Source organism: Manihot esculenta, chromosome 5 (genome assembly GCF_001659605.2).
Source record: "Manihot esculenta cultivar AM560-2 chromosome 5, M.esculenta_v8, whole genome shotgun sequence".
In the NCBI taxonomy this organism is placed as follows: Eukaryota; Viridiplantae; Streptophyta; class Magnoliopsida; order Malpighiales; family Euphorbiaceae; genus Manihot; species Manihot esculenta.
The window spans coordinates 21,204,438-21,232,283 of record NC_035165.2 but is presented as its reverse complement, the minus strand read 5'-3'; the positions used below and the strand labels follow the sequence as shown (position 1 = coordinate 21,232,283).

Sequence of the window (27,846 nt, the reverse complement as noted above, 5' to 3'; positions counted from 1 at the left end):
GAAGGGAATGTTGTAGCTTGGGGTTGCTGCCGTTTTTCTGATATCCAGGATCCTTTGGCATTAGAAGTTCTAGCATGTGGTGAGGCCATCTTGCTTGCTCGCCAATATGGATTCAGTAACATTATTTTAGAGGGACACGCGTTTGCTGTAGTTGGTGTTGTGTCAGGAGATCAAACCCCTCTTAATAAGAAACTCCATGAATCTACCTTGCTTCCTTTTCACTACCTCACATTTTATTAATAACATTAAAATTAGGGGAAGTTCGGCGGATTATGATTGTTGTCGCGTAGTTTTGGATTTGAGAGTTGATGGTGTGAAATGGTTTTGAAATATGACTATTTATGCTCGTTTTAATTAATAAGTTTGATTCCGATGAAATTTAAAAAATAAAATATAAAAAATTAAGAGTTTTAAATAGTTAAGAAAATTACTATTTATAATAATAAAAATTTTAATATAAAAAATTATAAAAAATTTAAAAAAATAATTAAAATATGAAATTTACCTCCTAAATTATTAAATTTAAATTTTGTAACAGATTTATAGCCATAAAATTTTAAAAAATAATTAAAATATAAAATTGACCATCTAAATTATTAAATATGAATCTTAAATTTTGTGACAGGTATATAGCCATAATTACATTTTCTTAAAGTTATCTGTTTCGAAATTTTCTTCTCGAAAAACTATTATGGGTTTCTAATGAATGTCGATAGCAGAAGTTAAATCGATCCAGATTTTTTATAAAATTTAAGAGTAATTGCTTCATATTAGTTAGAGATGAGCATTCGGTCGGTTTAGTTTAAAACCGAATCGAATTAAATAAATTAAAACTTGAAATTTTAGTATTTATGAAAATCGAATCGAATCGATTTTGATCAGAAATTGAATGTAACGACCCGAAAATCGGACCGCTACCGGCGCTAGGATCCAGATCGGCATAAGGCCGCCGGGACCCGTAGCAAGCCAAACATTCATCCTGTGAACCTGTTTAATCCCATACATGATCAAAAACATACATAAAAATTTTGAACTTTTCTTTCCATTCAATCACCAAACTCAACCTGTGCATGCACTATACATAGACATAACCATCAACCCACACTGGAGTCCTCAACAATGCTCCAATGGGGTAACATAACATACATTGAGTTTGGTTCAACATAGGCATCTATTAAAATCATTACATTTAAAAGATCATGTAAACAAAAGGGATTAACATATAACTAGGGTCAAGCACATCTCTAATCCTTAATATCATTATTACATTACATAACTGTACTAAACATAACATATCATCATTTATCATGTCCACCCTAGCTATTACATGACTATGACTTCATTATTCTTGCTGACCTCCTGGTCTACCCTGTACCTGCAAACTTGGGGGTTAAGGGAGAGGGGTGAGCTACTAGAGCCCAGTGTGCAGAATAATAAAACATTTATATTAAAGGTTCATGCTTTCATGGAATGCATCACATCACAGCTAATCATATCAAGGATGAACTTGTCACCACTTAGCCCTCTACATATTCCAATCATGCCAGGGGCGTAGTGCAGGCCACACCTGGTCTTCCTCTTATACATAATATATCATACATGACCAACTGTGCCGGGGGCGTAGTGCAGGCCACACCCGGTCTTTCTCTTACATAGTGCCAGGGGCGTAGTGCAGGCCACACCTGGACTTCCATGTCATATCATCATGTCATAGCATATGAGGGCTAATTGATCATTCAACATTCATCCACATCAACAACATATTATGCAATGCAACATATTCGTGAATTTTAATGCAAACACCCTAATACATCTCATGGCATTCATGATGCGTGAATCATGCTAAACTTTTATTTAATTTCTCAATTTAAAACGTTAAGTTTAGTTCCACTCACCTCTGGCTGAAGCTCTAATGACTCTGAAGCAGCTATCTCACTGCTGGGGTCCTCGATTCCTCGGGTCCGAACCTACACAGGTGGACTCAAATGAGGGACCAAACATCTATGATCATGACTCTAAAATACTTCCCAAAAATCCCCTAAAACACCTTGAAACAATCACATAAATCATGCAAAGGAGGGCTGGACAGGGCACTTTCGGCGGCAGGTTCGGCGGCCGAAAGGCCCTCCAGAGACGAAAGTCATGCACCTTCGGCGGCACTTTCTGCGGCCAAAGGTTCCTTCCAGAGACGAAACTCATGCATGTTCGGCGGCACCTTTGGCGGCCGAAAGTCCCTTCCAAAGCCGAAAGTCATCTTTCGGGGGCAGGGTTCGGCAGCCGATTCATGCTACCACAGGCAGGTTTGGCGGCCGAAAGAATCTTCGGCTGCCGAACCTGGTTTCTCCCAAAAGGGCAGAAACTCAGCTCAACATGTATAAACGCCTCCCAACACATTCCATCATGCATTCTCGTATTCTACAACATGCATACTCAAGCATACAAGCTCCTAGGGGCTTCAAACTATCCTAAACCCCATCTACAACACATCAAACAACATTTTTATGGATGTTGTTGATCATGTATGGGATTAAACAGGTTCACAGGATGAATGTTTGGCTTGCTACGGGTCCCGGCGGCCTTATACCGATCTGGATCCTAGCGCCGGTAGCGGTCCGATTTTCGGGTCGTTACAGAATGGTATCAGAGCCCTAGGTTCATATGGTCGGACCTAGAGTGTCGGGCTGTTACATTGAATCGAATCAAATTGGTTTGATTTAGTTCGGTTTAAATTTTTAATAAATTTTTTATTTTTTACACTTTATTTTTAGTATTTTAAAATTTAATTGAAATATTTTCACTTTATTATGATCTAATCTCACTATATTATTGAAAATAATATATTATTATCACTAATCGATTCGGTTTGATTTTTTAATTTTTTTTTTATCAAAAACTGAACCGAACTAAAATAACTAAAATTTTTGAAATTAAAAATCGGACCGAATCGAAATGAATAAAAAATCAAACCAAATTTTTAAATTAATTTAATTCGATTAATTTTTTCGATTTAAACCGAATACAGCGTCTCAGTTTTGTATGAATACAACTTACCCCTCAGTTTTATATGAATAAAGAGGTAAAATCAAATTAGGGTGCGGCTTAATATTATATGAAAATGAATTTTTGTCTTCTATCTAAATTAAGCTTAAAAATTGTAAAATTTTTTTAAAAAGGCAAAAACAATATTAAAAATCACTAAGTATTAATTTGAGAAAATGATTGGCCAAATTCTAAATGTTAAGGTCTAAAAAAACATTAATTGATAATTTAGAAGCCAATTTTGTCTTAATTTATTCATCAATTACACAATAGAAGTCCACAAGACAACCAAACAAATATTTGATAAAACTAGCATAATCACTGGCCTTCAACAGTGATCAGTGATTAAGCCAGTTATAGTTGTTACTACTGCATTAAGCCATGTAAAAAAGTCGCGGTTAGTGGAGGAAGCTGCCAGTTCCATTGGCCAAGTAGAAGGAGCTGACTTAAACAGTAGTTCCAGTTTAACTGGACGACACACGTTCATCATAATTACACAGTACTAGGGTTTTGGTATATCTTTATTTTTGGATTACATAATACATAAATCAGCACAACACTTGCACCTTCACTTGCTTCTCTTACTGTTCACCTGCATGAACGCAATCCACCATCAGGATAAATTATGTTAGGAAGAAAAAATTTCATCGACTCTTTGATCTTTCTCACTGTTTTTGTCAATTTAATCGTTAATCAAATAATTTAAAAATTAAGAATGGTATTTAAAATGTTTATTATGGAAAAAAGTAGAGGGAAATTAGTATTTATCTTTTGCGGTAAAAATTGAGAAAAATATATTTATGGAAATCAAGATATGAATTACCCAAGATGGAGAATCTTCTTGTCAGGGTGAGAGTATGCAGTTCCGCCCTCAATCATGTGAGGACCAAAGAAATTGCGAGATGTTAATGCCTGAATAGCATTGAGCTCTGCTCCAGTCACCATGTTTGCTTGCTGAAGCCTCTCGATTTCTGCTATCTGAAGTTGGAAAAAGGAAATAGTTAAGAGTAATTTTCACTTGGGAAATAGATTGCAACTGTTTGTCGTGCAAGCTGCTGGAAGAATCATTTGCTTTTCTATACCTTGGTACGAAGACAAACACTTTCATTTTCCAGCTCAATCTCCTACAAATACCAAGTGCCGTACGTTTTAAGACATATATAAGACAGTAGACTTCAAGAAGTTGCATAAAGAAATGAAATGAGTAAAATTAGAACAAGAACGAAAGTACCCTTTTCTGCAAGTACTCTATTTCAGCCAGCAGCAATTCATGCTGTTGCAGAAAATAACAGAAAAGTGAAAATTTAAATCCACCTATTATACACCATCAAAGTTCTTATAATTTTTGAAGCATAAAATAAATATGCAATAAATTTCAACAAATAGACAGAGCTTCTCATCACTTGCTTTAGCAGATGTATAACACATGGTTATGAGTATATATAGTTGCAAGTTAACTTTGTTGAGAAAATGATTTTAATTGTTTAAATGCAGCATCGACTTGCTAACATTAAGCCATATCAAGACTTGAATTAGAAAAATTGTTACCTTCTTTGACCTGATTCTGGTAATGCCTCGTTCAAGTCTATTCTCCAATTGCTTTAGCTCCTTCACAGTTAGGGAACTCAAGGAGTCACCCATTAGATGCCTACAAAAAGAAAAAGGAAATATCAACAGCAAGGAACTGCCATGCATTCATGTTCGTCCCTGAAAAAAATATCATAAAGCAATAAAGACATTTAAATATATGGATATTATATTTACCTTTATGGATATTATATCAGTGTATAATCTCTCAAGAAATGCTTTCTCATTTACCTTTATAGAATATTATGGCCAAGGGATGGTCTTTTTTGGATAGTAATATATCCTTTATTGTAGACATTTTTTCCAATGAAATGAAAGTAGATTGACCTATATATATATATATATATATATATATATATATATATTTATATCATGATGATGAGATCCTGAGTTTAAGATTAAAAAATAAGTACCTGTTAGAATTCTGTAGCATCTGAATTTGTTGCCTCAGTTTAGCTGACTCTTGTTGATAATACTTCATTTAAGCCATCCACACCATAAAATAAAGGAAAAGTTTATTAATCATATTCATGAATTAAGTTAATTTTGGAAACAAGCTAAGGAAAAGGGTTACCTGGGCATTAATTTCTGTAATGGAGCTGGTATTTGAACTATCTGAACAAGCCTTCTTGTACCTCTCGATAGTTGATTTTATGCTGCTTCAATTCCACAAAGATGCAAGTTTATGAACATATACATTTTGAGAATCTTCAGTATACAGAAGAAATAGAGTTCAATTTGCTCCTCCCTTCATTTTAATACCAGGATTTAATTTAACCCAAACCAAGTAACTTACATAATTTATTAGACTCTCAAACTGGACTAAAAGATAGGCAGTAACACATAGTGCTAGGGCTAAAATCATATTTTTACATTTTGTAATTTAGTCCTTAAAGTTTATAAAAGCTCCAAATTGATCATTCTCTGATCTCTATATATTTATTATCCGTCTAAAATTTCGTCATTACCCTCTCATTCTCTTTGCTTTCCCACGCAAAAAGCTACAAGAATGAATTGAAATATAGCCAACTATAAATTGGAATTAATGTAAATGCACTTTTTTTTTCATTTATTATATTAATAATTAGAAATTAATTTACAGGATTATTCAAGTTAAAAGAAATCTGAAATTACTATTATATAAAATGAGAATACGTATCATTTCATAAACATTATGCCATTACATTTGTCACATTCTTTGAGAGACTTTCCTAAATGCTCTCATGCTCTAAAATTCAGAGAATAAAATTTACAGTCGTTGTATAAGCTTGTCCGGAGAGGAAAGTATTTCTCTCCTTTTATCCCTTCCCTTCTGTATGCTAGTGACGCCTAACGGTCTCCCTATTACAGTGTCACCTGCCTCTGTCACGCAGGTCCGTATGTACGAAAGTGTCAGACGTCCTCTTCCCTTTTGTATGCTAGTGACGCTTAACGGCCTCTCTACTACAGTACCACCTGCCTCTGTCATGCAGGTCCGTACGTACGAAAGCGTCAGACGCCCTCTTCACGCCAGACGACCATTTAATTTCTTCCGGCGAGCATGCGGACAGGGCTGCGAAGTGACTGGGCCTGCTGTCATTTCCCACGTTACGTCACTGGGCGGGCTAAGCTTCTTCCTACTGGACTTGGGCTTGTGAGTGACCCGACTTGCTCTGTGCGTCTGAGTTAGGGCTGAAGGTGTTAGACCAGTCTGCCAAGATGGCTTCATGAGCGATGAGCGTTGGGCCAGTACGGCCTTCTTGGACCCAGCATCATTATGGGAGTGGTGAGGCCCGGTAATCAGCTCTTATTAGCTTAGTTATTATTAATTGCTATGCAGTGATTTTTTATTTTTTATTTAGCGTAAAATAAAGAAATTAATCCTCATCTAATTTTATGTTATTTTATTTATACTATTCTATATAAAATGATCAATAAAAATCATATAAATAGATAAATTATACTCTATAAATAAATAATTATACCTAAAAAAAATTAATTATTAACCTTTTTTTTTTATAAAATAACTAAATTTATCCACATATCAGTTTTTAAATTATTTACTATGGGCAACATGCCTACCCTAAAAGGTTGCCATGAAAAATCATCTAATATAATAAGGGGCGCATGAAAAGTCAACCTATCTTGAACTCACGCGCCATAGACAGGGAGAATTGAAAGGAAAATGAGATGTGTGGAAGAGGAAGAGTTGTCACTAAAATGGAGAAACCCTAGCAGAAAGCACCTCTGTACTATTTCGCTTTATTGATTTATGATAAGTTCAAGGCAAGAAGAGAAGCAGGAAGGCACTGCAATGTTGAAAAGCGGCAACGAAATCCTTTTAGGGTGAAGAGAAGTGAGGTTCTAGATTTGGATTGGAAGAAGGGAAATAGTTAAATTTGAAAGCTGAAAATGGAAACAGAAGACCAAAGAAACTGGGGATCTACAAACAACGAAAGAGGAAAATGCTAAGAGATTTTCAGAGATTACACATACTTGTGAACAGTACACACACATATGCGTACTGATTGCCATCTTAATCTTAGTCTCTTATACACAGTGAGAGTTAGTAATTACTCCCTTTTGGTTAGTCCCATAGTGAGTGAAGCTGCTAAGGCAAACAAAGATATGGTAACTATTCTTTCATTTGTAGCATCCAAGGAGTGGATCAAAATAGGCTATATATTATATAACATCATACACATATCTCCAAAAGCGCAAAAAAAAAGCTGGAAAAAAAGTAAATATATCTTTTGAATGAATTTTCATGAAATTTGAACATGTAGAACGGGAATGGATTTTAACAAAAAGAGTAGGTAATTCACCCAAGAAAAAAGGTATAGAAAAGACGGGTTGCTCTAATGATGGAACAAAAAGAACATCAGGCATGTTTCAAGGAAAGTACTTGCAGCAGGCATGATAGATCCTCTTTTTATGCCATACCATAGTGATTGAGCTCTAGAGAATATACATTATACATAAAATAGATATGCTTTCTTCGCTCTCCCTAAAAGGTGGGCGTAAACTGCAGCTCTTCTAGATTTCAGGCTTCACTTTAAAAGAAATGATCACTAGATTATTTAATTATATATATATAAGAAAAGAGATAAACTCCGTTCCATTAAGAATGAAATAAAAGAAGAAACCCTAGAAGAGGAACGGAGTGCCTTACTTTGCTAAGTGTGGAAAGGACAAACAAAAAGATTTTTAGAGCTAAAATGAGAAAGAGAAAGAAGACAATGAAAACTTATCAACTGAGAATCTCACAAGCAACCAACTGTGCTATACATATGCATATATATGTCATGGATTCTCAAAGACTGAACACCAACGAGGAAAAATGTGCAACAATTATAGATTCACAACGAGTTTAAAAAAAAATTGTGTTATTAATCTGAGAATGATTCTTAAATTCACATAGTACGGTTAGGTTATTGCTATATATATCTTAAAGAAATTAAAGGAAAATAAAGGAAGTTGAATTTGCAGGAGATTAAGGTAATTGAGTTTACTTGTTGTTGGAGTACTCGTAGAGGCGGCCACGACTGGAGAAGACGATCAGCGCAACTTCAGCATCACAAAGGACTGACAATTCATAAGCTTTCTTCAGCAGTCCATTTCTCCTCTTGCAGAAAGTCACCTGACGATTCGTAGTATTCTCTATCCTCTTGATCTCGATCTTTCCTCTTCCCATGCCTACCTACACAACACATCATTATTATGTAACTAAATGTATAAACTTTAGATTCGCTGTTTTAGTTTAATAGTAGTAAAATCGTCTCTAAATGGTTAAAGGTTTTGAATTTAAACTTCAGTAAAGCTATGAACTTCGACAAACTCAACAAGTTCAACAAGGGGGGATTTGAATTTTTTTTTTTTTAATTTTAAAATAAAAGAAATTACTCTTTGTATTTTTTTAAAGGAATGAAAGCAAGTCTTGACTGATCCCATTCGTGCCATGATGGACTTGATCTACCAGCAAGTCTAAGCGTTTGAGAATTTCATACAGCACCTATATTTGCCGACCGAAGTTTGTCTAGAGATCTATGAAGCAAAAGATTTTTTTTTTTTTCTTTCCTTTTAATTTCATATGTGTGTGTATATATAAATTAGAGTAATAAAAATATCTGTAGAAAATGAATCAAAAAGGAGAAGATGCATCGAGAGCAGATCTGCGTGAAAAATTACAAATAAAAGAAGATATATGAAAGAAAGAAAGAAAATAAAAAGATAAAGAAAGGAGATCTTGAGGGATGAGTTTTACTCCAAAAGAGACGTAGGAAACATGGATGTAAGCCACCGAGAAGACATCGATGGATATGAAGAATGACTACAGGCAAAGTGGGTACAATCATCCCAGAAAAATCAGATCAGAATCTACCGTAAGACGGACAAGATTTTTGGCAGGAAGCTAGTACTATTTTTGGATGCATGACCCATTTCCTGTCACTTTGTCTCTCTTTTTATATGTGTCTCTCTTCTTGAGCATGTTTGGGAAGTATCCTCCATCGTTTACATATCAACGCAACAGATCAGCTCAAGGTGACTGATGCAGGATGATATTACATGAAATACCTCAATAATCAAACGTAAAAGCATACATAGAAGCGAAAAATCAAACAGTAGTGCAGTGTTTTCTTTTTCAGAGGTGTTCCTGATGGCCAAATATAAAGCAAAGAAGGTTTGGAACATGAAGAAACGCCATTAAAGTGATAAAAGAGAAATTGAAGGAAGAGAAAAAAAGAAAAAACAACATAAATTTCTGAGAGCACGGAAAAAGAAAGAAAGGGAATAACGTAAGCAAATCTAGGGATATGAGAGTACTGACAAAGAAGAAGAGAAGAGAAGAGAGAGAGAGCGAAAACATATATCTTCATCTAGGGTAAAGAAGAAGATTCTGTTACACATGAAACAATTCAAAGACAGATTTTAGCTTGTTTATAAAAGAAACTAAGCACAGATAGAGGAGATAAAAAATGATATTGGTATTTTTAGAAGAAAGAGAGCACAGACCTGGGTTTAATTTGGTCACTCTCCGGCCACTTCAGCTTTCGGAAAATTTAGAATCCCAAAGAAGCCAAAGTGCTTAGACTTCACTCTCTCTGCCCTATTTATAGGGCTTTCTTTCTTTGTGTATCTAGGCACAGAACAGAAGCAATAGATAGGAGAAAAGAAAGAAGGATGGTTTTCTTACTTTCGTTTTCTTTTCTTACGGGGGAGAGAGAGAAAGTCTGATGAGGAAAGGGACCTGCGCGTTGTTGTTTTGCCAAAATCCCATACATGAAGTTGTTGTTTTAGCTAAAATAAACAGCTTTGCAGGTGCAAATTCGCACCATATACTGCAATTTTTGTTTCACTTCTTCTAAATTACCTCTGTGTTTTTGTTTGACTATTATGCCCCTTCATCAATCTATTAAATGTGGTACTACCATCTAATTAATGGGTGCTGCATTTTTGAGAGATACTGATAGTGATCAGCAATATGTATCTCTAAAATTACCGTTTTGACATATTACGCTTTGGTGCTTTCCACGTACATGTGCACTGCTGGCCTCTACAAAATACAAATATCTCAAATTCAAATACACACACTTATGTTACTGCTTTCTAAAGGGTAGCTTTATTAAAGGTAGCGTTTTAAGTCATAAAAAATATTAATAATTTAATAATAAGTATTGACAGCAGGTTTTGGTAATCACCTTAGACGTGACTTGAATATTATCAAAATAAGTCGGTCGATATATCTAGATATTATTTTGTCTAACGAAACATGTCGATTAGGCAAAATATTAGAATGATATTAAAATGAGCAAAATATATATATATATATTGCGGATATTTGCATCGCTGAATTAGTTTTATGTGACAAATCTTGTTAACTTAATTTGATTATAATTGGAAAAGCATAAATCAAAAATTAAATTTTAATTTTGATTATGAGAAAATTGACAACTATGGTAAGTCTAGTATATATCGTCTCATGCCCTATGTCCATCAAGATTCATGTCAACGACAGAAGATGGGCAAAAGCAACTTATTATAACCTCTTGAATGCTGTAAAAACTCAAAAGTTGTGTCGTTTAGGTTGACTTTAACTTGAATTAAACCCAAATGACAATCCAGCATAATTGATGCACAAGCTGAACCCAATATTTATGAACTGCAATTCACAAAGCTGATACTGAGATCTTCGACTGACCTTTTTACTTCTAGGGTCTCTTGTAATGGAAGGAATGGAGAGGAGAGCTATCGCAAGGTTGGGTGTAAATTTAATTGAAATTTTGTTTCAACTTAATTAATTAACTGATAAATTTGATTTGATTTGATTCTTAATAAAATTGGTTCACTCATTTTTTTTATTTAAATTTATTTTTTAAAAAAAGAAAAATATAATATAATTAAAGATAAATTATACTTTAATCTCTAAATTTTAGCATAATTAATAAATTAGTCTTTATATTTTTAAAATTGAACACTTAAATTCCTCTATAATGAATCCGTCCAAATTAGAAGTCCTTCCATCCATAATTTCGTTAGTCAATAAATCAAAGGGAGAATAAATATTTTAAATACCTAAAATATTCTCATGAATACTTAAATCCGTGTCAATATGGGTGAAGTATTTTATATTACATAAATGATACTTTAATTCCTGAATTTTGACGTAATTAATATATTAATTTTTATATTTTTAAAATTGAATCCTGAAATCTCTTTATATTCGGTCTATCCAAATTACAGAAGTGTAATTTACCTTATAATTAAAAATTTTATGTGATAAGTAATTATAATTAGATCTCAAAATTAGTTAAAAGATAGAAAATATAAGTTAATAAAATTATGCTTGAGATGAGCACAAAATAATAAGTATAGAAAATAGACTCACAATTAATCTTTTTTTTTTTTCAAAATCAATTTGATACTCACTCCTAAACAGTGAACTCGAGGGTGGCTTTGATACTTGCTCCTAATTCATGAAATTATGAGTGGCTTTGGGAGGGAAAAATGTTGAAATTATTCACTATATGGTTTAATTTAATTTAATAATATAAGAAATACTCTTTTTTTTTATCATAATGCCTTCAAATTTCTGATATGATTATGGTATCATATGTTTAATTTGAATCTGGCCAATATTTTAGTTAATCAATATTTAATAAATTTTAAATGCTAAAGTTAAATATGTGACTCTAATTTACTCCACGTGTGTATGTATATATATATGATTATTAAATTAATTTGTGAATTTTTTGTTTATTTGTTGATTGAATTTAAAAACAATCTATTAAATTTAATTTAATCTAAATTATAAAATATATCTAGTGTGCTAGCTAGGATAGTGCGTCCAATTTTTTTTTTAAAAAATTAACTTTAAAATAAAAAAATTGAAGCTTATCTTATTTAAAAGAAAAAAAAAAACACATTCGTTAAGTTTAAAATTTTGATTTTTTCAAAAAAAATGTTTAATTGATAATATTTTCTAAAGTTATGATCTGACGTAACATGCATATAATTATATAATTAAAAGCGATATCCCAGCATACGAAAGAATATATAATTTATTTGGATAAAAAATCTCACAAACGCAATAAATAAAAATTAAATATGAAAATTAATGAATAGACTATTTATTTTATTTTAAATGTAAAATAATAATTATATATTATTATCGATACAATTGTTATAATAATTTTCACATTCCTAAATTTAATTAGCATTATGCGTATGCCTCACTTGAAGTTTTCCTGCTTCAACAGTTTAGTCATGCTGCTATGGCCTTTGTATTGCAGGCACAGTTAAGTGTTCCTCATCCTTTGCCTCGTTATTGAATTTTTATAAATTTATTAAACAAAAGAAAGTCTAATATTCGTATGAATTTACTATTACAGCTAAATTTTGTATGATAAAATAAAGTGTTTTTAATTTATTACAATGATGATCAAAGAATTAAATTGAATTTAAAATATATATATTAGGATATAGTAGATAAGCTTAATTATATTGGTAAATGCTTTAGTTCTTGCTTGGAAGATTCAATTTATTCCTTTGCTCAATTATAAAAGAATCACAAGGTTTTGCTGATGTTACAGTCCTCCACCAAAAAAATCATCAGTTTCTCTACTTTTGGAAGTATGTGCACTGAGTTGTAGTTTTCGTCAAACTTAGATACTATGTTGCAATGTATATTAAAATTTCTAAACTTAAACTTAACTATTTAACCAAAATTTTATTATAGTCGTAATAAATTGAAAAAGGAGATTTTTAAAAAAATTAACTATAATTATGAATTAGTTACATAAATATCTAGACCATTTCATCTAATAAATTTTTTAATAAAGTAAATATTACTAATAAATAGAATAAAATGGATTCAATTGTTAATAACATATACTCATGACTTATATGGCAATTTAGAGTAAATTTAAATTAATTAAGTTTTTATTTCAATAAATTATTGATTTTATTGTAGTAATATTAACTTTTTATACGACTTTAGTCTAGTGAGCATAAAATAATTTTTTATTAATGAGATAAAGTCAAAAATATTTCTTAATCAATTACAAAAATATCAGACTGCAAAATACATTTAATGGAATTTAATTATTGAAATCAACTAATCTTGTGAATATATACAGTTTTATTCTAGATCACAATTTATTTTATATAAATGTAAAATAATTTATACGTCACAACATATTCATCAATGCATATGATATTCAACATTTTGTATTCATAACTGAATTAGGAAATTCAGAGAAATTAAGTCAATGAGAAATAGATAAATATATAATTGTAATTATTTTATTTTTTTTAAGCAAAATTTATAGAATATCAGCATCTTCTGTTAAATCTAGACTAGTACGCCAATCTCAAAACATCCAACTTAGCTAACAAGTTGCAGACCAAGTGAAAAAACTTGAAACTAAAGTAGAACTACTATAAAAACCAAAGCATACAGCTCAAAATCCAAAACAAAAGCAACGAGATAGCAATAAAAATTTCCTAAAACGTTGATGCATGGATTTGGGAGAAGACAAAACAAACTAGTGTTGGGTGGAGGGACTAAGGAATTCTAAAGCCGACTGGGTGAAAGATTTTTGTACTTGTGTTGGCAGATCCTATTAGGTGCTGAAATTTGGGCCATTTATGAAGGCATTAAGCGTGCAAAGGAAGTCTCAGCAAGTAAACTTGTTATAGAGTCCAACTGTCTAAAGGCTGTGGAAATTATTTCTGGTATTAGCGTTGCCGAAAGATCTGAGGCAGTGGTTCAAGCTATTCAATGGGCAAAATATACTTGGTTAGATATTTTTATTAGACATATTTTCAGAAAAGCAAATACTGCTGTTCATTGGCTCGCTACAGATACACACAACAACTTTTATGGTAAGTTTCTATGCATGGTTTGAAACAAATTATAGTGTAAGATTTATTAGATTTTAACTATAAACCCAAAAGGAAGAAGAGAAAGGGAAAAAAAAAAAAAAAAAACCACAATCCTTGTAAGATACCATTTTGGATAATAATCTGCCAACAAGATGCAATTTCCCAATATTATACTATGAGAATTTCCAAAAGGAAGGCCAATAAGAGACTTTGAAATTCCTTTACAGAAGGTATTAACATTTTCAGTTCTCATAAACTCAGTAGAAGAGGTAGAAGATTTCACAATAAAGTAAAAAAAACAGTAACAAAATTTGTTTGTTACAGATTAGTAACTGGTTTGTAACAAATTATAAAAGAGGAAATTAATATCAATAACAAATATGAATATGTTGCCAATCCGTTTTAATTTTGCTATTGTTGTTAAGGAGAGATTTGTTCTCTTATTTAGTAATAAATTTTCATCCCTTACTAAAATTAAAATCTCTAACATAAAATCTCCCATTCAGAAAATTTAATTAAGAGCAAGAACATTGCTGCTACATTAATTGATTTTGCAATTCTTTTTGGTATGTAGCGGACCGTTCTGTGTCACCCAAGAATGATGAGGAAAAATCTTTTTGGTATTTATTTGGATGTATGAAATAATTTAGGTAAATATATATTTGCACCCTACTACCATTTTAAATTTTAGATTAATCTATTAAACATTTGAATTAAAATTGTAATTTATTAAATACTTTTACAATTATTAAATATGTGTTAACCATATCACTAATAACTTGTCAGAAAATACAAATAATAGTTCAATTTATTGTTAATTATACTTAAAATATTATTGATTGAACTCTAAAATTTTTATGATAAAATTATTTTTGTATATTTTTATTAATTTACAAAAATTTAAAGTGCAATCCATAAAATTTAGAGTATATTCGATTAATTTTATTTGTTTACAATATTTACTAATAAAATAATAAATAACAAAATAAATATTTTTCATATCATTCGCTTTTAAAATATTAGAAATAAATAAAATTATTAGTTTAAGCATAAAAATATATGCATAAATAAATAGTATAAAAGAAATTTATGAAATTTATAACTAATTTAATATTTTTAAAATTTAAAAATTCTCTAATTATAATATTAATAAAATAATATTTTAAAATGTTAGAAAAAAAATTTCAGCTGATACATGTTGTCCAAAGTTAAGAAATATTTTTTTAAGATAAAGAATAAAGCGAAAAACTCGAAGGAATGTCATAAATTTATGTTAGAAAAGTTTGAGGGAATTGAATATGTATTATAAAATTTGAAAGCTTTATTATTATTTAATATTTTATTATTATTTAATATTTTTATTGCTCGTAACGGTTGTAAAAATGATTTAATTATATGAAAGTTTTTTTTTTCAGTTACACGAAGTGTTTAAATTATGAAAGAGGTTGTCTTTTAATACTTGCTTTGGCTATGAAAAATGGAAGGAATTAAAAATAGGAGGAAGTCTTTTGAGAAATCTGTGAAGTTTTATAAGAATGGCTGATGTGTTTTAATAAATTAAATATGAAAGATTTAAATATTGATAATTAGTTAAATTCTATACTCAAAAAATTGAGAAGTGACAGAAAGTCAAAAAATTCCAAATTGATTTGTGTTGTGTATAAAAAGATAAAAGTTGTACTAACAGGTTTAGTCTGATAGTAAGTGTATTTGAGTAAACTTGAGAGATTTTAAATTCTACTTTCTCAATTTCTACTTAAAATAAAATTATAGATTTTGATTTTAGAGACCAATCTACTTTAATATATAAAAACTTTAGGATTTATATGTTTGATCTAAAACCTTAGCTTTTAAAATTTTAATTTAAAGAGACTAATATAAATATTTTCTCACTAGTAAGTGAAATATATAAAATGACTTTGCATTTGAATAAAATAAAAATAAAGTAATTTAAGTATTTAATTTTAAAAATATAAAAATTGATATATTTATTATGCTATAACTCAAAAATTAAAATAAAATTTATGCCAAAACAAATTTATTTTAACATAGTCAAACATATTTATTTTAACATACTATATCCTAGTACCGTCAAATTCAAATTGAAAATAAATTCAATTAAAGTTTTATATTTTTATTTTAAAATTAAATAAGATCAATTTAATATTTTTATCAATTAAATTTATATATTTATTAAAAATTAAATAAATTCTAACGTAATATAATATTTTTTAAGAAAAATTACACTTTAATTTTTAAATTTTAATATAATTAATATTTTATATTTTTAAAATTAAATATTTAAATCTGTATATAATCATTTTGTCTAAATTAAAAGTTTGTTACTCAATCGATCAAAAATAAGAATAAATATTTTAAATATTTAAAATATTCTCAGAATATTTAAATCCTTTTTAGTATAGGTGAGAATTTTATATTATATAAATTATATTTTAGTTTTTAAGTTTTAGCGTAAGTAATAAATTATTCTTTATATTCTTAAAATTAAATTCTTAATATCTCTATATTTAATCCGTTTAAAATTATAATTTTTTTAATCTATTATAGATATTAGTTTAAAACTAGTAGATGATTAAATTTTCTCTTTCTTTTTAAAATATTTTTTATAAAAAGTTTATTATCTGTTTAAAATTACTTAGTACTATTTAAAAAAATTAAAATTATAAATATTTTATAAAAATTTTAAAATTATAAATATTGAAATATTTTAATGAAAGACAATTAAAGAATAAAAAATATTAAAAATTAGTTAAATTATATATTATACATAAAAATTAATAGGGACTTAAATGTTATTTTGAATAAAAAATAAGAATTAAAATATTTAAATTATAATATATGAAGATAGATAGATCATTGAGGTATTTAAGTATATAATTTTAAAAATATAAAAATTATTTTATTAATTATATTAAAATTTAAAGATTGAAGTGTAATTTATTAATTTAAAAAGAAAAATAAAGATATTTTTATATTTTTAATAGTAAAAATAAATAAAAATACCTTTGATTTGGATTAACTTATTATAAAAAAATTTAAATATTTGATTTTAAAAATAGAGAGAAATTTATTAATTATGCTAAAATTTAGAGAGTAAAATTATTTATAAATAATAAAATATTATTTATATAATAAAATATTCTTTTTCTAATTCTCAAGATTATTTTCTATTTTTATATATTTTATCATTTTTATGTTAATTAAAATGATTTTAATTTAATATTTCAAATTATAAAAAATATTATTATTAAAAAATAATATTATATTAAATTAATATTTTTTTTCGAAACCAATACCTTTTTTTTTTTTTTTTTTTTGAAGTCGAAACCAATACCTTATTTAACTCTTAATATAAATATAAATGTTTAAATATCCTTTGACAAAAGTATAAGGATTGGATTAACTGTACTTATTTTCCGAAAAAAAAAAAAAAACTGTACTTATTTTGGATCCGAATTCATTGAGCCCTAGGTTTTTGGGAATTAGGAGGAAAAAGGAAAGAGGAAGAAGAAGAAGAAGAAGAAGAAAGACGAGGAAAAATTTCCACTGAATCTGCAGATGCCATAGTCGAATATCTAGTAAGCTTCTGGAACTTTAACGAGACCAAGGTACGCAATCAAAATCCTAACCCTCTACTAGAAGCTTTAAACTTTTAGCTTCAAATATCCCAAACTTTCCCATTCAGTTTTGAATCGATATTCGTTCTATTATACAGCTTGAAATTGAATAATGGCTACCACAACACAAACACGAGATGACGATGGCCTTAAGAAACTGGAATACTTATCTCTCGTATCTAAGGTTTGCACGGAACTCGAAACTCACTTAGGGTTTGGAGACAAAGTATTGGCGGAGTTCATCACCGAATTAGGCCGAAACTGTGAGACCGTTGACGAATTTGATTCGAAGTTGAAGGAAAACGGTGCCGAGATGCCCGATTACTTTGTCCGCACATTACTAACTATCATTCACGCCATCCTTCCGCCCAAGCCCAAGTCTGGCAAGGAATCAAAGAATAAAGACACCGCTTCTCTCGCTGATGCTAAAAATTCCAAATTCAGAGCTCTTGCTATTGCAGACAGTAAGGAGAGAGCCAAGGACCTTGAACGCGAGTTGGAAATGGAGGCTTTGGAAAGAAGGAATGAACAGGAAAAAGCAGAGGACGGTAGGAACAGAGACAGAGACAGAGACTGGAGGGGTAAGGATAGAGATAGGTATTGGGATAGATCTGATAGAGATGAGAGACGTAGAGATAGAGACTATGATAATGGTCATGACGGTAGAGGTGGTGATTATAGGAGTAGAGGAAAGCAGAGGGATAGGCATGACAGGCATAGGAGAAATGGGAGTGAAGAAAATGGTTATCATGACAGGGAGGGTGGTGAAAGTGAAAGAGATAGGAGGAATGGACACAATACTTCCAGTGAGCCTGAATTGTACAAGGTGTATAAGGGTAGGGTATCAAGAGTGATGGACTCAGGTTGTTTTGTGCAATTGAATGACCTTAGGAGCAAGGAGGGTTTGGTTCATGTTTCTCAGATTGCAAATAGGAGGATTGGTAATGCCAAGGATGTTGTGAAGCGGGACCAGGAGGTTTATGTTAAGGTGATTTCAATTTCCGGACAGAAGTTGAGTCTTTCCATGAGGGATGTTGATCAGAATACGGGTAAGGATCTACTTCCTTTGAAGAAGAGCTCAGATGATGATGATACTTTTAGGACCAATCCTTCAGCATCCAAGGAGGGACCAGTGACCAGGACAGGGCTTTCTGGGATTAGGATCATGGAGGAGGATGATGCTGTTCCATCGCGTCGACCATTGAAGAGAATGAGCTCACCTGAGAGATGGGAGGCAAAACAGTTGATTGCATCTGGAGTTTTAAGTGTCAAAGAGTATCCCATGTATGATGAAGAGCGAGATGGGATGCTTTATCAGGAAGAGGGCGCTGAGGAGGATCTTGAAATTGAGTTAAATGAAGATGAGCCTGCATTTTTGCAAGGGCAGACTCGGTACTCTGTTGATATGTCTCCGGTGAAGATTTTTAAGAATCCAGAAGGATCATTGAGTCGTGCAGCTGCCCTTCAGTCTGCACTTATAAAGGAGAGAAGAGAGGTAAGGGAACAACAGCAGAGGACGATGCTTGATTCAATACCAAAGGATCTTAATCGTCCTTGGGAAGACCCAATGCCTGAGACTGGTGAGAGGCATCTGGCTCAGGAGCTTAGAGGTGTTGGGTTATCTGCTTATGACATGCCTGAGTGGAAGAAGGATGCATTTGGAAAAGCTTTAACATTTGGGCAAAGATCAAAGCTATCAATTCAGGAGCAGAGGCAGAGCTTGCCAATCTACAAATTGAAGAAAGAGTTAATTCAAGCTGTCCATGATAATCAGGTTCTGGTTGTAATTGGTGAGACAGGCTCTGGTAAGACTACCCAGGTGACACAGTATCTTGCTGAGGCAGGTTATACTACGAGGGGTAAGATTGGATGTACTCAGCCACGTCGGGTGGCTGCAATGTCTGTGGCCAAGAGGGTGGCTGAAGAGTTTGGGTGTCGTTTAGGGGAGGAGGTTGGTTATGCCATTCGCTTTGAGGATTGTACTGGACCGGACACAGTGATCAAGTACATGACAGATGGTATGCTACTTAGGGAAATTCTGATTGATGATAATCTTTCTCAGTACTCGGTGATAATGCTTGATGAAGCTCATGAGAGGACAATCCACACTGATGTCCTTTTTGGGTTACTTAAACAGCTTGTAAAGAGGAGACCTGATCTTCGCTTGATTGTCACATCTGCCACACTAGATGCAGAGAAATTTTCAGGATATTTCTTCAACTGTAATATATTCACAATTCCTGGGAGAACTTTTCCCGTGGAGATATTGTATACCAAACAGCCAGAAAGTGACTACTTAGATGCAGCTTTGATCACTGTGCTACAGATCCACTTGACAGAACCTGAAGGTGACGTACTTCTTTTCTTGACTGGTCAGGAGGAGATTGATTTTGCATGCCAATCTCTCTATGAGAGGATGAAGGGTTTAGGAAAAAATGTTCCTGAATTAATTATATTACCTGTTTATAGTGCACTCCCCAGTGAAATGCAGTCCAGGATATTTGAACCTGCCCCACCAGGTAAGAGGAAGGTTGTTGTGGCAACCAATATTGCTGAGGCCTCACTGACAATTGATGGGATTTTTTATGTTATTGATCCTGGGTTTGCAAAGCAGAATGTATATAATCCAAAGCAGGGGCTTGATTCTCTGGTTATAACACCCATTTCACAAGCATCTGCCAAGCAACGAGCTGGAAGAGCTGGGCGTACTGGACCGGGAAAATGTTATCGTCTGTATACTGAAAGTGCATATCGTAATGAGATGTCGCCGACCTCAATTCCAGAAATTCAAAGAATAAACCTTGGATTTACTACACTCACGATGAAGGCAATGGGAATTAATGATCTATTATCTTTTGATTTTATGGATCCACCATCACCACAGGCCCTCATATCTGCCATGGAACAATTATACAGTCTAGGAGCTTTGGATGAAGAGGGGCTTCTGACCAAATTGGGAAGGAAAATGGCTGAATTTCCCCTGGATCCGCCATTGTCAAAGATGTTGCTGGCGAGTGTAGATCTTGGGTGCAGTGATGAGATTTTGACTATTATTGCTATGATCCAAACTGGTAATATATTCTACAGGCCTAGGGAAAAACAAGCTCAAGCAGATCAGAAGAGGGCCAAGTTTTTCCAGCCTGAGGGAGACCATTTGACCTTACTTGCTGTATATGAGGCTTGGAAAGCTAAGAACTTTTCAGGGCCTTGGTGTTTTGAGAATTTTGTTCAGTCCAGATCCTTGAGGAGGGCACAGGATGTCAGGAAACAGCTTCTCTCAATCATGGATAAGTATGATTTTTCATCTTCTTTTGTTTTATCTAATGTCTTTGCCCATATATTCATTCTCCTCTATGTGTTCTTATCAACTGTCATATTTGTTTTCTTGGATCCTATCACTTTTTAGGAAGAGGAATATATTGTTGATTGTATTTATGCAACTAGGCGTCAGTATTCTCCCCCCCCTCCCCCCCCCCCCCCCCCCCCCCCCTCTTTTTTTTTCCTTTTCCAATTGCGTGACTAGGGGTGTAATTTTTTAACCTTTTTTTTATAAATTTCATTTGTGCCTTTAGTGTAGTATTGTGATTTGTGTTAATAGATAACTTTGATTTAACAAATGGGAACTTATTAATTACAGGTTGATGTAAGCCTGGTTTCACAGCAATATCTTCTATATGTTGAGCACTTTGAATTACCCTTTATCCCTTTGGGATACAGGGAATGTTTTCAAACTGTGGTTTGGATGCGTCCATTCTGATAATTGGTCCTTCACCTGTATTGATCTTGCCATTTGTTAGCAAGTCATATAATGCTTAATTGTGACTAGCTTTTCAAGATCAACCTTTTCATTGAACCCATTTACGTTTAGCTGCCAACAATTTCTAGTCTGTGGACGCTATTGAGGATTTGCTGCTTTGTCACACTATTGAATAAAGTAGCCTGGTCGTAGATTATCTGGTTGAAGTGACTTTATAGAGTATTTGCTGTTTCATCTATCACAATCAAATTAGTAGCCTGGATGTTTATACTATTCATATTATATGGTTTAATTTGCGAATCTAGCTTCATTTATATATGGAAAAATTGCTACTTAATCCTTATAGTATCAGAAAACTCATTAGTTAGTCTATCGGTTTAAAAAATGCATTTAAATGTTCCTGACGTTTTAAAAAGTCTACTAGTTAGTATCTCTGTTAATTTTGCTGTCAAATATCTTACTATTTAGTTCTTATGATTTAAAAAAACTTATTAATTGGTCTCTCAGATTTTTTAAAATTTACTAATTAGACTCTTCCTCCATGTTAGGGGTATTTTAGACTTTTTTGCAATACTTAACCGTTAAAATTAACGGAGGGACTAACAAATAGACTTTTAAAAATGTCAGGAACATTTTAATGCATTTTTCAAAATTGAGGAACCAGCTAGTGAGTTTTTTCATATTATACGGATTAAGTAGTAATTTTTCTTTTATACATTCTTGCGGGATCTCAAAAAAAAAGGGGGGGCAATGATGATTGCTTATAGGCCAATGGGAGGACTATACTCGTTCATTATTTGTGTTTATCTATTTGATTCTAAACTCAATTGCTACTGGTTCATTATTTATGTGTTTATCTATTTGATACTAACTCAATTGCTACCGGTGAATTTTAGATACAAATTGGATGTTGTGAGTGCTGGAAAGAATTTCACGAAGATAAGAAAAGCGATTACAGCGGGATTCTTTTTTCATGCTGCCAGAAAGGATCCACAAGAGGGGTATCGGACCCTAGTTGAGAACCAACCAGTTTACATTCATCCAAGCAGTGCTCTTTTTCAGAGACAACCAGACTGGGTCATCTACCATGAACTGGTAATGACTACAAAAGAGTACATGCGCGAGGTGACTGTTATAGATCCCAAATGGCTCGTGGAACTGGCACCTAGGTTCTTTAAGGTGGCAGATCCAACGAAAATGAGCAAGAGGAAACGTCAAGAAAGGATTGAACCACTATATGACAGATACCATGAACCTAATTCCTGGCGATTGAGTAAGCGGCGAGCGTGATGTGTTTCAAGAGCTATTGCTGTCGACTGGTCTGTAATCACATTTCTGTCATGCTGTAAAATTTAAGTGTACTTGTACATATTCTCCTCAATGAAGTGATGGATGCTTTGGAGGGCTGAAGATTTTCCCTGCAGAAATGTGGACACTTCAATAATTTTGACTTGTTTAGCTTTAGAATGAATTCATTGTGGAATCCTTTATTGACTTGCAAATTCCAAGCCCTATTGCCATGCTCAGTTTCCAGAGTTGTTTTTTCCCCGCTTGGTCTGGTTTATTAAACCAGTTCTGGGCTGGCTAGAACGAATGATCAATTTCAAACTTGATTTACGAGGGACAATCTTTCTACTAATTATACCATTTTCATGTGTTGAATTAAACATGTGGATATTTAGATTAAATAATTTTGTCAGAATTTAATTTAATTAATTTTTTTATTAATTTTATAGTTTAAAATGGATGAATTTAATTTTTTAAGTTAATCATCAAAATAACCTATTTTTTAAAATTTTTACAATTATATTATATTTTTTTTACCAATTAAACTCTATTTTCTTACTTTGTATTTAAATATATCCCAATGTTAATGTCTCCATAAAAAATATTAATGTCTCTGTCAATATGATTAACGGGAGTTTCACATGTGAAATCTCGTAATACTATTTAAAACTATAAACATAAATTTTTATATATAAATTTCTAAAAATAATTTTTTATTATAATTGTTTCAATTTAATTTCTAAATTTTACCTCAAGTGAAAAATCATCTTTTTTTCTAATTATGTTATTAGTGAATGAGAGAGAACAAGTGATAATTTATTATGGTGGTCACCTATAGTCAAGCAGAAAGGCAATAAAAAATTGTTGAAAAATCTCCTTTAGTCGTGTATCAGCATCATAGTCTCCTATCTGTTGTAAACTTATCTTTTTTAAGGGGCATAAAGATATATGGTTTATATTCGAGTTTTATTTTATACGTATGAATAATAATGCTTTTGTGGTTAGTAATTCATTTTGTTTTTTATGTTTTTTTTTTTTAACCAATGTGATAGAATATGAGATATGTATCAATATTGATTCACCATGGAGATATTTTGTTGGAAAATAATGATACATTTGAATATGAGAGTGGAGAGATCTATTTATGGTAAGATGTTGACGTAGATAAAATTAGTTATCTAGATATTAAGGATGAGTAGAAGAAATTAGCGTATGGTGAGATAACTAAGTTTGCATATTTTATACCTGACATGTATAAGAAGAATAAGACTAGGTATGTGAATAAATTCGGTGACAATGATGTTTTGGAAATGATGAAATGGATGACAATGGTGATACTTAGGAGTGAGTGATCAGTCAAACCGAACCGAAATAACTAAACTGAATTTGATTATATTTCAAAATTGAATTGAATCAATTAGAAAAATCAATCAACTCGAATCAAACTGAAATTTATCGATTTGGTTTGGTTAAATAAATCAATTTTCGACCTGAATTAATTCTTTCATAATCTCAGAAATTTGTAGTTTCAAATCATCTACATAGTTAAAAAAATATGGCAAAAACAAAAAAAAAAAAACAGACTAAACACTTTAAGATCTTAAAGTTCATTCTCAACTTGACAAAAAATAAAGTCGTTCATTCTCAACGTTACCAATAATAAAGTATTTTGAAAGAATTAAATTGAATCTCCTAAATAGCCAAAGTTCCAAGCTTTCACAAATTAAACTAACAATACAAAACCAAATACAATTAATGAATAAAAATCATAGAATAAAATAGATAAAAAATACAATAAATACAAATCCAAATACAAATCTAAGGACAATTCGAAAAAATAAAAAAACTCAAACACTTTCTATTCATATAAACCCAAATATGAGACAGAAAATAAACACTCAAAAAATCCAACTCAAATTACATTATTGTTCTTTTGGAGGCGGTTGGCTCTCGATTAAAAGAGATAGATGGTAGGCAAAGCTCTAACCCATCAACTAAATTTGAGAATAAAGCTAGCACATCGTTGATAGAAAAAAATTGTAGAACCTTTGAATGAATAAATGGCTTGCTTGGAATCTCAACCAATTTAGTTTGAAATGGCAGACTATAAAGTAGAAAATGAATAAGATTAATTGGGAAAAAAAGATTAATGAAAAAAAATAAAGAAAGAAAAGTGGACTTACAAAGGATCGAACCCAAGGATATTTAGTAAAAAAAAAAAAGGGTTTTCTCCACCAAGTTAAGGTTATAACAACTCAATTCATACAGATAAACTATATATCGATTCAGTTCGGTTTCTTCGAAAATTCTATATCAAAAATTGAACTGAACCTATTAATTTGACTTTTTAAAAAATCAAAACCGAATTGAATTATCAAATAACTCGAATCAAAAATTTAATTTGATTTGGTTCGATTAGTTATTTTGATTTAAACTAAATTTTACTCACCCCTAGTGATATTCATATCTATGTTGAGTGTGTTAGTGTTATAGTTTCTGAAGGTGAAAATAATCTAAGTTGGGATTGTTTACAAAAAGAGCCAACTATAAGCATAGATGAAAATGATGCAATTAGTCATAATTTTTCACTAAGTATGAAAAGAATTTTTTGAACAGTGATGAGAGTGATGAAAACAATGTGGAGTATGAAAACTATGCCAGTAGCTTCAGATAGTGAAGATGATGAGGATACTGAGATGGATGGGTTAGATAAAAGTGAAGATAGTGATTACGAAAAAATGAATTTACCTGAAGAAGGTGACCCATATAATATGTCAATTATCTCAGTCAATAGTAAAGAATTTGAGATTGAATCCAATAAGAATCAAAGAAAAAAAAATATTATTTATGATAATAAACAATTGGAATTTACTGTTAGAATGAAATTTGTTGACAGTGTGCAATGTAAAGAGACCATACAAAAATATGCTATATGTAATGGGTATAATATAAGGTTTTTGAAGAGTAAAAGGATAAAATTGCTAGCTAGATATGAACTTAGATGTACATAGAGAGTTTATGATAGCTTGATGCAAGATGAGCAAACCTTGATTAAAACAACTGTTAAAGGATATAAGTTCTTTAAGACAAATAAAACAAATAAGCAATATCTGAGTGAATTGCTAAAGAGTTTCTGGAAAAAAATAGAGTAAATAATGATTTCAATGTCAAAGAACTGCAATCAATTTTAAGAAGAAGTATGGCTTGTCAATTAGTATTAATTAATATTATAGAGGCAAATAGAAAGCTTTGAACATACTTAGGAGTTCTCTCTAAATGTGAGTTCTGGTTGAGGAGCATTTATTTCTTGGAGCATGTAGTATCTGAAAAGGGAATCGAGGTGGACCCCAAGAAAGTATAAACTGTAGCTAACTGGCCTAGACCCACTACAGTAACAGAAATTAAGAGCTTTCTGGGTTTGGCAGGTTACTACAGGAGGTTTGTCCAGGACTTCTCAAAAATTGCTGCTCCTATGACCAGATTGACCAAAAAGAATCAGAGGTTTGTTTGGTCAGAACAGTGTGAAGAAAGTTTTGAAGAGCTAAAGAGAAGATTGACGTCAGCACCGGTGTTAGCTCTGCCCACGAGTAATGAAGACTTCACAGTGTTTTGTGATGCATCCCGAGTGGGACTAGGTTGTGTGCTCATGCAGAACAAGAGGGTAATTGCTTATGCTTCTAGACAGCTGAAGAAGCACGAGTTGAATTATCCTACACACGATCTAGAGATGGCAGCTGTGATTTTTACACTCAAGATGTGGAGGCACTACTTGTATGGGGTAAAATGTGAGATCTTTACAGATCATAAAAGTTTGCAATACATCTTAAGTTAAAAGGAGTTGAATCTGAGGCAGAGAAGATGGGTAGAGCTGCTTAGTGATTATGACTATAAGATCCAATATCATCCGGGTAAGGCGAATGTAGTAGCAGATGCTCTCAGCCGGAAATCACTTGGCATCTCATATTATAGTAGAGAGAAGACCGGTGGTGAGTGAATTTTACAAGCTCATTAATGAGGGTTTACAGCTAGAGTTGTCTGGTACAGGTGCACTAGTATCTCAGATGAGAGTGACACCCGTGTTTTTGGAGCAGGTGGTACAGAAACAGCATGAGGACCCCGAGTTGGTAAAGATAGCGAGAACTATTCAGACAGGCAAGAACGGTGAGTTTAGATTCGACAACAGAGGGATCATCCGGTACGGAAATAGATTATGTGTACCAGATGACGTAAGTCTAAAGGGGGACATTATGAGAGAAGCTCATAATGCCAGGTACAGTGTTCACCCTGGGGCCACCAAAATATACCAGGACCTGAAGAGAGTCTATTAGTGGCCAGCTATGAAGAGGGAAGTGGTGCAGTTTGTGTTTGCTTGCGAGATCTGCCAGAGGGTGAAGCTAGAGCATTAGAAGCCAGCTGGGATGCTCAACCCACTACCGATTCCAGAGTGGAAATGGAAAAATGTGGTTATGGATTTCGTAGTGGGGTTACCAGCAACGTCCAACAGATTAGACTCTATATGGGTAAGAGTGGACAGATTGACCAAATCTGCTCACTTCATTCCTGTCAGGAGTGGCTATTCTGTGGACAAATTGGCACAGGTATATGTAGAGGAGATTGTCAGGCTGCATAGGGCTCCAGTATTAATAGTGTCAGATAGGGGACCCCAATTTACCTTCAGGTTTTGGCAGAGTCTGCAGAATGCTATAGGCACGAGGTTGGACTTTAGTACTGCCTTTCATCCACAGACTGACGGACAGTCAGAGAGGACCATCCAAACGATAGAAGATATGTTGAGAATGTGTGTGCTAGATTTTAGCGGTTCTTGGAGGCAGCATCTACCACTGGTAGAGTTTGCCTACAATAACAGTTATCATGCTAGCATAGGGATGGCTCCTTATGAAGCTCTATATGGGAGGAAGTGCAGATCACCTGTCTGCTGGGAAGAAGTGGGAGAAAGGGCTCTAGCAGGGCCAGAATTAGTTGAGATCACCAGCAGGGTAGTGCCTATTATCAGAGAAAGAATCAGAATTGCTGTGAGTAGGCAGAATAGCTATGCAGATGTCCTGGAAAACATGTAGTTTTCCAGGAGGGAGATATGGTGTTGCTCAAGGTGTCTCCTATGAAAGAGGTGATTCGCTTTGGAAAAAAGGGTAAACTAGCTTTAAGGTACATCGG

General features: G+C 32.3%; 2 protein-coding genes across 3 annotated transcripts; one reads left to right on the top strand and one right to left on the bottom strand.

Moving 5' to 3' along the window:
• Positions 1-3,293: 3,293 nt before the first annotated feature.
• Positions 3,294-9,945, bottom strand: LOC110616214 (agamous-like MADS-box protein AGL11). Of its 2 annotated transcripts, XM_043957112.1 has the most exons (9): positions 9,619-9,942; positions 8,118-8,305; positions 5,201-5,282; positions 5,040-5,101; positions 4,588-4,687; positions 4,271-4,312; positions 4,122-4,163; positions 3,863-4,017; positions 3,294-3,631 (listed from the first exon to the last, which is right to left on the bottom strand). In XM_043957112.1, the coding sequence occupies exons 2-9, from the start codon at positions 8,297-8,299 to the stop codon at positions 3,628-3,630; spliced, it is 669 nt and encodes a 222-aa protein (XP_043813047.1). In that variant the 5' UTR covers positions 8,300-8,305; positions 9,619-9,942; the 3' UTR covers positions 3,294-3,627. The 2 variants fall into 2 exon arrangements, with proteins under 2 accessions (XP_043813047.1, XP_021614256.1); XM_021758564.2 differs by lacking the exon at positions 3,294-3,631 and having other exon boundaries at positions 3,859-4,017; positions 9,619-9,945.
• Positions 9,946-17,415: 7,470 nt separating this feature from the next.
• LOC110614388 (probable pre-mRNA-splicing factor ATP-dependent RNA helicase DEAH5) lies at positions 17,416-22,910 on the top strand. Its single transcript, XM_043956707.1, has 3 exons — positions 17,416-17,618; positions 17,726-20,918; positions 22,281-22,910. Exons 2-3 carry the CDS (start codon positions 17,740-17,742, stop codon positions 22,672-22,674), a joined length of 3,573 nt encoding a protein of 1,190 aa, XP_043812642.1. The 5' UTR covers positions 17,416-17,618; positions 17,726-17,739; the 3' UTR covers positions 22,675-22,910.
• Positions 22,911-27,846: the final 4,936 nt, after the last annotated feature.